This window comes from Sciurus carolinensis, chromosome 7 (assembly GCF_902686445.1).
Source record: "Sciurus carolinensis chromosome 7, mSciCar1.2, whole genome shotgun sequence".
NCBI classification, from domain to species: domain Eukaryota; kingdom Metazoa; phylum Chordata; class Mammalia; order Rodentia; family Sciuridae; genus Sciurus; species Sciurus carolinensis.
In genome coordinates, this window is record NC_062219.1 from 2,950,142 (window position 1) to 2,962,905 (window position 12,764).

Below are 12,764 nucleotides of genomic sequence, written 5' to 3' on the forward strand. Positions count from 1 at the left end.
CGCCTGTGTTTTCAAGTCCCTAGACGAGTGTCCTTCTTTCAGTGTGCACACCGGCCGGGCTTACGTAACCTGCTCTACGCAGGCAGCTGCGTCTCCTCCGGACTAAGGTTTAATGCTATTTTAAAGTGCGCTACCGCCGGGCACCGGGGTGACCTCCCCCTAAGCACGGGTCCCACCGCCGTCTGGGGCCGGGGCTCCGCCAGCGCGGCCGCGCCCAGGCACCCCAGGCCCCAGGCGCCCGGGCTCAAGGGCGCGGGCAGGGCCTCAGCCCTGCCAAGGTGCCCTTGCGAACGAAGAGCGAAGGCATCTGCCCTCGGTGACGCGACCGACGCAGAATCCCCGCCAACCCGCCAGCAGCCCGGGACCCAGCACCCCGCGAGGACCGCCCACCCCGGCCGAGAGCGGCCGGAGCCGGGCAACAGCCAGCCAATCCGCGCCGCGAGGCCGTTTTACGACAGCAGGCCCTGCTCCGCCCCCCACGCGCCCGGGGGCGGGAAGGAGGTGTGCTCTCGCGTCAGCCAATCCGCACCGCCGCCTCCGGCCCTGCGCCCTCCCATAGGTCGAGAGCTGGGCGGTGCGGCGCGGCGCAGCCGTAAGGCGTGCTGGAGCGTAGTGAGGTGAGCCCGCGGTTGCGAGCGCGCTGTGGGCTGCCGCCGGGTAGGCGGGAGTGACTTTGGGCTGCGTGGAGCGGCGGAGACGGCAGAAGCGCGAGGGCCTGTGTCCGGTACGACCATGGCTGGCGCGCTGGTGCGGAAAGCGGCGGACTACGTCCGCAGCAAAGACTTCCGGGACTACCTCATGAGGTGAGGCGTGCCGCCGGTGGGACCCGGGACTCACGCCACCCTCCTCGACGCGGCCCCGGGCGCTGCGGACCCCGGCGGTGGCCAGGGCTGACCGCGCCGGTGCAGACGGCGACCCTGGGGCGCCTCGCCCGAGCGGGTGACGGGGGCCAGAGCGGACGCCCTTCCCAGGCGGTGGCACTGGGACATTCCCCCCCACGAGCGGGTGACAGTGCGACGTCCTTCCCGCGACAGTGGGGATGCTCCTCCTGCCCGGCGGCGGGGGAAGCCCCCTCCCCGAGCGGGCGACAGCGGAGACACCCTCCCCCTCCCCGAGCAGGCGACCCTGCAGACACCCTCCCCGAGCAGGCGACCCTGGAGACACCCTCCCCGGGCCGGCGACAGCGGAGACACCCTCCCCGAGCAGGCGACCCGAGACACCCTCCCCGAGCTGGCGACCCTGGAGACACCCTCCCCGGGCGGGCGACCCGAGACACCCTCCCCAAGGCGGCGACAGCGGAGACACCCTCCCCGAGCAGGCGACCCGAGACACCCTCCCCGAGCAGGCGACCCGAGACACCCTCCCCGAGCAGGCGACCCGAGACACCCTCCCCAAGGGGGCGACAGCGGAGACACCCTTCCCGAGGGGGCGACCGCGGAGACACCCTCCCCAAGGGGGCGACAGCGGAGACACCCTCCCCGAGCAGGCGACCCGAGACACCCTCCCCGAGCTGGCGACCCTGGAGACACCCTCCCCGAGCAGGCGACCCGAGACACCCTCCCCGAGCGGGCGACAGCGGAGACACCCTCCCCGAGCGGGCGACCCTGGAGACACCCTCCCCTGGCGGGCGACAGCGGGGACACCCTCCCCGAGGGGGCGACCGCGGGGACATCCTTCCCGAGCAGGCGACCCTGGAGACACCCTCCCCGGGCGGGCCACAGCGGAGACACCCTCCCCGAGCAGGCGACCCTGGAGACACCCTCCCCAAGGGGGCGACAGCGGAGACACCCTCCCCGAGCAGGCGACCCGAGACACCCTCCCCGAGCGGGCGACAGCGGAGACACCCTCCCCGAGCGGGCGACCCTGGAGACACCCTCCCCTGGCGGGCGACAGCGGGGACACCCTCCCCGAGGGGGCGACCCGAGACACCCTCCCCAAGGGGGCGACAGCGGAGACACCCTCCCCGAGCAGGCGACCCGAGACACCCTCCCCGAGCGGGCGACAGCGGAGACACCCTCCCCGAGCGGGCGACCCTGGAGACACCCTCCCCTGGCGGGCGACAGCGGGGACACCCTCCCCGAGGGGGCGACCGCGGGGACATCCTTCCCGAGCAGGCGACCCTGGAGACACCCTCCCCGGGCGGGCCACATTGGAGACACCCTTCCCGAGCGGGCGACAGCGGAGACACCCTCCCCGAGCAGGCGACCCTGGAGACACCCTCCCCAAGGGGGCGACAGCGGAGACACCCTTCCCGAGGGGGCGACCCTGGAGACACCCTCCCGGGCGGGCCACAGCAGAGACACCCTCCCCAAGCTGGCGACCCTGGAGACACCCTCCCCTGGCGGGCCACAGCAGAGACACCCTCCCCGAGCAGGCGACCCTGGAGACACTCTCCCCAAGGGGGCGACAGCGGAGACACCCTTCCCGAGGGGGCGACCCTGGAGACACCCTCCCCGGACGGGCCACAGCAGAGACACCCTTTCCGAGGGGGCGACAGTGGAGACACCCTCCCCGGGGGGGCGACCGCGGAGACACCCTCCGCCTCCCCGAGCGGGCGACCCTGGAGACACCCCCCCCCCCAGGGGCTTTCAGCGAAGACACCCTTCCCGAGGGGGCGACAGCGGAGACACCCTCCCCGGGCCGAGCGGTGACACTGGGACGCCCCTCATGCTCGGCGACAGGGTGCAGCTCCAGGGTCCCCGCGCAGGTGCGGGGCAGGAGGCTGCGGCCGGTGCAGTGGCTCCAGCTCTGCAGCCAGGCTGGGCCGCCTCGCCGGCCCTCGCTGAAAAGTCTGCCCCTCGCTCTGCCCACCCCGCGGACTCACCGCGCTGCACCAAGCGTTCCGCCAAAAGACTTGAAATGCGCCTTCTGTGGTGATCACTTCCAGTCTGCCTTTGTTTCAGAGTGTCTGACTTAACTGCCTAACTTTGTGACACTCTTAAATGTTTGGGGAGCGTGATTTTAGTTTGTCTGCATGTGATATTTTAAACCTAGAAAAGTGTGCGCATTTTTTTCTTTTTCCTTTTCAATAGTTTGGTTAAGAAGTAAGCTAATGAAAGCTTTGGAGAAATATGTCCTATTATAACCATCTAAAGAGTAGTGTATAAAGGTTACTTGATTTTAGTGATAAAAACGATTGATTTTCTAACTCCAAAACTTTATTATAAATACTTTTTACTAAAATTTACAAACCAGTAGGTAAGAAAAATAGTTCAGTCTGCCACGTGGTAAACTTGTAAGTGGAAGCTTCTCTTCTGACACTAAAAAGTTTCTGTGCTTAAGTAGTACCGTGGTGAGTTAAAACGGATGTTTAGTCCTGTATAGCACAGCAGTTTATCACATTCACGTATGGGGGAAATTTTGAGCAAAGTAGTGATCCCAGGACAGGTTCTTAGTCTTTGCAGTTACATTTCTTTATGACTTCTAACATTACTTTCTTACCTTTTATTAATGTCTCTTGTTTATATAAAGAGCCTTCCTGATAAGTACAGCTAAAGGATAACACTGTGAAGTATAACTAAATAAAATGACCACACCTCAACTGTATAAAAACATGTTGATGGTTACATGTTACATAGGAAGAATGTGCTGAATATATTTTCAAGTAAGAGAGTTAGCCCTGCTTTTCTCAACTTTAACTTTCTTCTAAATTTTTTCCCAAAAGCCAGGTTTTTCAGTAGATTCCTTTGCTATATCTAATCTTTTTCTTCTAAAACCAACATCATGCAGGTGTAATGTTTTTATATGTTCTGCAGTATCACTTTAAAGTACAGTTTTACTAATAAGGAAAAGAAAAGAACTGCAGTGCCCAGGGAAGTGCTGCCAGAGAGCACCAGACAAGGATTCAGAAGGGTGACTTCTTAGTAAAGAGATTGCAAGCCAGTCAATCCTCATGAACTTTAGTTGCCCATAAAATGGGCTTCAAGATAATGTTCTATCTTGTTGGGGTATCAAGAAAATTTAATTGGTTATGGAATATGAAAATACTTGTAAATCCCAAAAGTACATTTTAAAATATTCTTTTTTTTTTTTTTTTTTTTTTGTGCTAGGGATTGAACTCAGGAACACTTGAACCACTGAGCCACATCCCCAGCCCTATTTTGTATTTTATGTAGAGACAGGGTTTCACTGAATTGCTTAACACCTAGCTTTTGCTGAGGCTGACTTTGAACTCATGATCCTCCTGCCTCAGCCTCCTGAGTCACTGGAATTACAGGTGTACACCACCATGCCCATCTATATATCCTATTTTTTGTGAGCAGAAATATTTTTAAAAGTTTATTGTATGGAGAAGTTAAAATCTCAAGTGTGAGGTATAAAGCTGTATGATTTTGACCTTCATTTCCCTACCTTTCTTGTCAATAGTGGGATTTCACAACTGGGCTGCCAGACTGGTTGAGGGCAGGTTTCAAAACTGACCAGAAGTTTTATTTTAGCTTTTTTGTCCCCTAGATAGAGAAAACTTTCTTCTTGACTCTATCAAAGGAATCTCTGTTTGTTCTTCCACACTCCTTGCTTATAGTCCTGCTTTCTCTTAGCAACAGAGAATAAAGCATATAAAGAAGAAAATTTCATTATGACTCTCTTGCTCCCACCAAAAACAAGGTTCTATTCCTTCCTGCTACTTCATGAATAACTTACACGTGCTCTGTATCCCCTATAAACTATGATCCGTATTGCTTTTACAGCCTACTGGAGGGCTATAGAAAACCTCTTTTAGTTTAGAAAACCTCTTTTCTAAACTAAAGCTCTTCTAGAATTTGAAAAATTATCTAAATCACAGAACAGTTGAGTTAGTTTTTCAGCAAAAATTTTTAAAATTTTGTATTTTCATAGATTATGAATTTCTTTTAGTCACACTTTATGATTAAGATAAAAATCTTTCTTCCTTCCCCCTCCCCAGTACTGGCAGTTGAACCCAGGACCATGCACATGCTAGGCTACACCCCAACCCTTTTTCTGGTTTGGTTTTGTTGATGGGGGTAGTACTGGGGATCAAACTGAGGGTCTTGTGTAAGCTAGGCAATCATTCTGCCACTACACTACATCAAATAAACTACATAAATATGATCTCAGTGCTAAATAATGTTAGCTAATTGGTGACAATTTTTTTGTGATGATGGTGTTGCTACACCCAGGTGATGACTTTGAAGCTATCCCTGTTGCTTTCTAGCTTTGTGAATTTGGACAAAATTCAGCCTTTGTGCTTTGGTACCTGTTTAGTGACAACATAATGCTTGACAGATGTTCATGAGAAACAGAGAACTGGTAGCATGCAGAAGGGGCCAAGCTTGTGGGGTGACCTCACTTCATAATAACTCATTACCCAAGAACAGCATTAATTCCTTCTGAGGGTAGTGCCTCCAGTGACCTAATTACCTTGAACTATGCCTTTCCCCTTAAAGACTCCACCATCTCAGCATTGCTATATTGGGGACCAAGCCCCCAACACACAAACCTTTGGGGGACAAACCACATCCAAATTATAGCAATCTCCAAGTCAAAATTTGTACACTTCAAGTTCTACTTCTCTTAAGGTATTTTTATAGGGAAAAAAGAAGTGTGCCCTTGCTAATTTATAGATACAGAAGCAACCTGTGTTCAGATCCTGTAAAAAAGATATTTTAAAAAGAGTAATGCTGTAGGTAACTGTTCTACCTAGATTATGTTCAATCTGGTGAGATCATTGTTCCCTCTCAACCAAAAAGTGCTGTGCCCAATTTGTACTTGCTATGAAATATAATTTGGGTGATGAAATTTATTAGGCTTTCTCCATAGCTTTAGGCATTTCCTAATGGAACCTACTTGAAGTATATTGGCACCCTCAACAACTATTTTCATGTTTTAAATTAGAATCTGTGTGACCTCTAATCAAAACAACCAAGAGCGCTTTTAGGACTTGACTGAATGTATTGAGGATTTTATTGTCCTGTTTCAGTAACTCTTTCAATAGCTAAACTTTGAAAATTTAGCTTAAGAGAGAAAAGTTGCCATATTAAAAATCAGAGTAATTCAACTATGAAACTTTTGATGTGTTTTTAAAAGATAACAAGGTTAACATCAATGAAAACATCATTGAAAGTTTTCTCTTTTCATTCATTCAACAAATACTTAAATGCCAGGCACCACTTTTGGTAGTTCACTAGCCAAAATACATACCTCCTTGAGTTTTTCATTGTGGTGATAATGCAATAGTGAGTAGAAATTGAAAGTTCATTGTTAATAGAATTCTGCTATGTCTTCAGCTTGTCGTTTTTTAAATGTGTATCCCTTCTAAGGCTGTGTTATCCTTTTAAACAGTCATGAACCACAGACCAATACTGAGTACTTGAAATGTGAATAGTCCAAACTGAGTTGTGTTGTGACTGTAAAATACACACTAGATTTTAGAGAATTAATACAAAAAAGGAATGTAAAATATCTGTCATAATTTTATTAATTACATGTTTATATTAAAAAAAAACTAATTTATGTTATTTGTACTTTCTTTCTTTTTTTTTTTTTCCCCCTTTTTTTTTTTCTTTTTGGTATCAGGGATTGAACCACTGAGCCACATCCCCAGGCCTTTTTATTATAAAAAAAAATTTTTGAGACAGTTTTGCTAAGTTGCTTAGGCCCTCACTAAGTTGCTGAGATTGACTTTGAATTTGCAAGGCTTCTGCCTCAGCCTCCTGAGTTGCTGGGATAACAGACGTTCACCACCTTGCCTAGCTTATTTATACTTTTTGTAATGTGGCTTGTAAAAATTAAATTACATGTGTGGTTTGTGTTTATGACTTGCATTGCATTTATTTTCGGCTGCTCTGCTCTAAAGATTAAGCTTATTTTTCATAAAATTTAAATATTTCTTAGGTCTAAGTTGTTTATAGAAATGTTACTTGATCTCAAAAGGGGAAACAAAAAAGGAAAATGTGTTGCTAACACTAGAGTCCTGTTACTAAAACATGAAAATGTGTGAAATTGAAATAACCTTATAGAACCAACTCTTTGAAACCATCTGATCTTTATTTATTTTTATTTTTTTCATGCCTCTTCTGTCTGAACCTTGATGATTTCTCACAAAATAGTACGGTAAGAAAATTGTTTCTCTCCATTCCAAGCTCTTGCAAACTTGCTGCATTAACAGAATCATGGACAACAGACATAGTGTCCTTGAGTTGGTCCACCTAGCCACGCTGCTGGACAGTGTACTGTGTGTGAGGTGCTTCCCCAGCCCTGGCAGCTGATGAAAGCAGGGAGAGTTGGGTGAGGAAGAGAAGGGAAAAGAGGAGAAAGAGAGAGAAAAGGAACAGCAGTGTGTGATGGTTCTTCTGCAGCAGGAACTGGTTTCCAGGGCTGGATTTCCAAACATAGAGGCAGATCACTGTGCTGCTATTTCTGTTACAAACAAGCCACAATGAAGAATTGTAATGGAGTAAAACTATTTTCCTGTTTAGTCCAAGATGTGTTAATTTTCTCTTTTCAAATGTTAATCATGAAATTCCTTATTGTTCTAGAAATTGATGAATTTCTGGAAGCATATATTAATATGTATCTTCAAAAAGGAAAGAAAGAAGTAGAGTTTTGTTCTACGTAGAAAGTATACATTATAAGCTCTTAAGGCTAGGTATTTTATTAAATTATTGTTAAAGTGATTTTTACATTTTGTGCTGTTTTAAAGTAATATATTTTAAGTATGACTCTTGTTATGACTCAGAATCATAAATATATATGTAGTTCTTGTCATGGAGAACTGTCTCATGTACCCTAACACTGATCACATATAAACTTTTAATATGATCATTTAGCCAGAAGACCTCCAGGACTACTTAAGGTCTCAGATCTGTTGTCTGCTGCTACTGTACAAGAAGGCCCATTTATACCTGGTGGTAGAGAAGCTGTGGTCGATAAGTCCCTCAGACTCTTCAGATTCCATTGTAGCCTCAGAGTCTGTGATGAGACTGCTGAACAGGGTAGAGCAGTGAAAAGAGGTTAAATGGAAAGTGATGAAAGTAGACCAAGTGGAGAAAGCCCTGGTCATAAAGGAGGAAAAGGAAATCACTATGGAATGAAAATGAAATGGCACCCAATAAAGAACAAGTAGGAAAAGAAGTAAGTAGGTAAGGGAGAAGTGAGTGCTTTTCCTTACAAAGATGTGGGGGACGGGAAAGGAAAGAAAAATGATTGTCCCTTATTGAATACAAAAGAGTAAAGCTTCAGCAGTGAGTGTCTTATTCAGATATTATCCAGTTTGAATACAAGAGGATTAATTAGCCATTCCAGAATTTCAAAAATTCTGTAAACCAACCATTCCTAATTCCCAGAGGTGATAAGTCATGTGTTAGACCCTGAAATCCTTACCATGCTGGCTAAATAGGAACTTTGACTTGGTTATTTTTATCATGAGCCTCATATGGCTTACATTAAAGCATGTTAAGTTAACTTTCAAAATATTTTTATATCACACCAAATGTAATTGTCATTTTCTTCTATTTCCCTTGGTTTCTACTTCTCAGAGAATTTTGGGATTTTAATGATTCTTAGTTTATTTCACATCTGTATTTATCTTAAACATTATATTAGGCAAAAGTACAGCAAAGACCTCTTTCCCTATTTAGTGTTCTGATAAGTAACAAATAGGGGCACTTGGCCAACAATGTGTGGCTCCTTTCAGGTTTTAAGATACTATTGGTAAATTCTATATAAAACAGTTTCAGTTAATGAACAAAAGTCACTGGACTTTTTTCATTTTAGCCTCAGAAATTAAATTGGGCATAGTTGCTATTAAACATGGACAAGTTAATTTTGATAACCTTGAATAGCAATAATCATAGGATGAAAGAAAAACATTTCCTTAAGTTTTTGCTACTCTTTCAAAAATATTTTCCAGTCTTAATTTCTTAGTATCTAGGGGTAGATCTCTGATCTTAGAATAGCTCATAAGAACTGAAAAACATTTTCTTACCTTATTAAATTATTTTTCTTCAGAAAAAGAACCTAATTTAGGGTCTTTAAGAGTTAATATCCTAATGAAAACTTGCAAAAAGGAATTTTAATAGATTTAAACAATTAGGGGAGAAGAGTTCTAGCAAGGTTTAAATTATAACCAGAGTGAGCCATGAAAGAAATTGGTCTCATTTTTAAATTCTCTAAATGGAACAATCAGATTATTGAGTTGTAATCTGCAGGTTGGTAGGGATCTTAGTAAACAACCAAATACTTTCTAGAGCTGGACTCCTTTGTGGGAACTGCCCACTCACATGAAAACACTTGAGCAATCACACCTCAATGTTAACCATCCGTGAATTAACCCAGTGAACCTGTAGATGTAGAGATGAGATTGATTTTCACTTATTCACATTGTTTAAAGTGAGGAAATTGCACCTGTTCATGGCTCCGCCATAACCCTTCCCTCTCTTCTTCCCCTCCTCTCATGTTTTGTAGCATTTCTGGGGCCCAGTGGCCAACTGGGGTCTCCCCATTGCTGCCATCAATGACATGAAGAAGTCTCCAGAGATCATCAGTGGACGGATGACATTTGGTAAGAACACAGACTGGGATGACTAGGACTTCACACCTAGCAGAGCTCCTGCTCAGATGTCACATTTATAGCATCAGATGTTACAATCATTATTAGAAAGTGACGTAAATAATATGACATTGAGCCAGGTACAGTGGCGCATGCCTGTAATCCCAGTGACTTGGAAGGCTGAGGCAGAAAAAAAGCCAGCCTAAGCAAAAGTGAGGTGCTAAGCAACTTTGTGAGACCCTGTCTCTAAATAAAATAAAGAATAGGGCTGGGGATGTGGCTCAGTGGTTCAGTGCCCTTGAGTTCAATCCCTGGTGCCCCCTGCCACAAAAAGAATATGACATTGAAGGGTGTCATCTTTTTCTCTGTGATGAGGAAGAAACAGAATTAATTTGAAATACTTGAAACCAAGGTTTCTCTACTTCTCTTGGGGGTTACAGGATACCTGCCAGTGTTGGCTCCAAGGGTCACAGTTGGCCATACTCTTCCACTACTGTGGAATGGTATGTTGGAGTTCCCAGTTGTGGACTTACCCCTCCAGTGTTGCAATTTCTTCTTTCCAGATTTTTGTCTCGCAAATCCTAAGAGTGAAATTCACGGAGAATAGAAGGCAAGAGTGAAAGGAGTAGCATGAGCCTCTTGAGTGTGCTGGTCTAGGGACTCACTTAGCTCTTGGATCAGTGCTGTTTATCCAAATTTATGCTAACCAGCTATTAGAAAAGTACCAACACTATTGGTTAGCTCTTGAGTCTGAACTTTTCTGCAATCTCCATTCAGGTCTGCCCCCACTTCCGTTTTCTTGTCGGTCATCAGCCTGAGCTGGGCCATAGCAGGCTGACATGTTAAGAGGCCAGGGTGCTCTGGCTCACCGTGGCCATGCTCACCACACCTCAGGCCCACATGTGCGTGGTGGGCTTCACATGTCCCCAGCCTGTGCTTACTGCCTGCACTCCAACCCACCTGGGCCACTGCTCCAGGACAAGGGCTTGACTTCAATACTTAATAAATATTAACATTTGCCTTCTGGATTTAGTATACCAAGTTGAAAAATATGCCATCTTAATCATTCTGATGGCCAGCCTAACAGATTTATATTGTAAACTTGATTTGGAAGAGTGTCATCAAATTTACTTGAGACCCTGATGTTTGAGTAGAAAGCTGTTGTTTAAAGCAGAAATAGTAGTTCTCTCAAATAATGGTTTATAAACAACTCTAGAAGGCAGAAATGTGACAAGAATTAGTTTCAGCTTATTCTTGCTTACAGATATGTTCCTAAAATATTTAAGTGATAAAAATGCCCCCACAATACAGTGGAATATTTCATGAGCTTTCCACTAGAGGCATGTAAGTAGTACCTTTTATGATCCACCAAGGGTTTTAGCAGAAGAGCTAAGGCTGTGGACCCATTGATGTCTGGTCCCTTCAGCCCTAAGCTGTCTAGGTGAAGAGTCATTGATGTTCTTTGCTTTGGTGTTTCTGCAGCCCTCTGTTGCTATTCTTTGACATTCATGAGATTTGCCTACAAGGTGCAGCCTCGAAACTGGCTTCTCTTTGCATGCCATGCAACAAACGAAGTAGCCCAGCTCATTCAGGGAGGACGGCTTATCAGATATGAGTAAGCAAATTTGAATTATTTTGCTTTGAGAAACCTTGTGTTAAGAGACCATGGGGAGCTGGGATGCGAGTGTGTCTAGGTGGGAAAACCTGACTTATTTAACATGAAAATAGGATATTTCAGTTTTTGTAAAATCTTAAGCTAAAATAAGCATATGTAAAGGTGTTTTCTAAAGTCATATGGAGCTAAAGTTTTCTCATTGAATTTTTCTTTGTGATTGTTTCCAGGATGACTAAAAAGGCATCAGCCTAGAAATGGAAGGAACAAGCTCTTAAAAGGGACAGCACCCCAGCTACTGCTGCAGAGTCACAGATTCCATTAGCATGAATAGAAGGAAATGTGGAATGCTATTTTTATTAACCATACCATTTTTATAGTTATAGCTGAGAGTCCCTAAACAAACTCTCTGCTGCCTTACAAGTACTGAATATTTTCTCTTCATAAAGAGTAGCTTAAAATATGCAACTAACTTAATAATTTCCGATGATGGTTTTATCTGTATTCATATGCACATTATCTATTGGGATTTGCTTAATGAAAAACTGAACAGAGCAAAATTTTATAACTAAGTACTCAGAATTCTTGACTTTAATGATATCCAGCAGATTGACACATATCTAAAATCTGATCTCCAGTGTTTGAAAAAATCTGTGTATCTCCATGCAGTATGTATATTAAGATGCTGTAACTTAAATGGCAATAAATGATTTAAATATTTGTTATATGAGCATGACTAAATACCTTGTTTATTTGTTAGGGGACTGCAGAACAATATGAAAGACAATTATAGGTGAAAAATATAACTCCTTGAAAATTGTTAAGATTGCCTGAGGAAGTGAAGAATCAGAAGGCCAATTTCTCTGGAAAGTGCTACAGTCTCAGCTGTGCAGAATGTATATGCCCCTGAAACACTGTTCCTGTTTTCTCTCTGGGCCTCACACAGCCCTGTGAAGCAGGTAGGACCTTTTATATAGGAAGGATTGTGGTGCAGAATTTGTGAGACACCTGGTACTTGGCAGGACCAGGGCACCCCATCTCCCTGCCTGCCATGCTGATTTGGGGCTATGGCAGGACAGACTCAACCAGGAGCTGTGCTCCCTTGGGCTCCCTTGGGCTCCATTGGGCTCATTCTTTCACAGTTCCCTAGAGTTGAGTTTGGTTAAAGGAATCGACACTAGGATCCATGGATTGTTTCATTTTAAGTTTAGCCATTTCATCTGCTTTATCTAGAACATAACCACTGAAACCACCTCAGGCCTCCTCTGCTGGGGCCCACCTTCCAGCATTAGCTACTGTCAGGGTTTGTGGTTTTGAGTCTTTGTCTTCCTTTCAAAGATCCTATCCTACCTGTCTTGAACTGAGTAAGGGGCAAGAAGATCTTCCATACCTTCATCAGAAGATTTGCCAGCTCACCAAGTGAGTGGCAGTGGAGGTAAACCCATCTAGAAGCACAGAACCTGCAGAGACCTAGGAGCAGATGCTGCAGGAGAGGCCCCCAGTGAAAAGCAAGTCAATAGTTCATTCTAGTGAATGTTATCTTGCATACCTGAGAAGGACATAAGGAGACAAGGTCATCTGCTAGTGGGAACTTCATCTGGAGAGACAGAACTGTGACTGAATATAAACAGTCAGTGAGTGTGA

The 12,764-nt window shown here is 45.6% G+C and overlaps 1 protein-coding gene across 1 annotated transcript; it reads left to right on the forward strand.

Moving 5' to 3' along the window:
- Positions 1-594: 594 nt before the first annotated feature.
- Mpc1 (mitochondrial pyruvate carrier 1) lies at positions 595-11,850 on the forward strand. The gene is made up of 5 exons (XM_047557648.1): positions 595-803; positions 7,068-7,071; positions 9,424-9,520; positions 10,991-11,123; positions 11,351-11,850. The coding sequence occupies exons 1-5, from the start codon at positions 733-735 to the stop codon at positions 11,373-11,375; spliced, it is 330 nt and encodes a 109-aa protein (XP_047413604.1). The 5' UTR covers positions 595-732; the 3' UTR covers positions 11,376-11,850.
- The last annotated feature ends 914 nt before the right edge of the window (positions 11,851-12,764 follow it).

Bases quoted from the DNA above. Each gene is read 5' to 3' on its own strand.
- Mpc1 (XM_047557648.1), top strand. From the start codon at position 733: ATGGCTGGCGCGCTGGTGCGGAAAGCGGCGGACTACGTCCGCAGCAAA. The intron at 9,521-10,990 runs GTAAGAACACAG...GTGTTTCTGCAG, and splicing joins CAGTGGACGGATGACATTTG to CCCTCTGTTGCTATTCTTTG. The intron at 11,124-11,350 runs GTAAGCAAATTT...GATTGTTTCCAG, and splicing joins GGACGGCTTATCAGATATGA to GATGACTAAAAAGGCATCAG.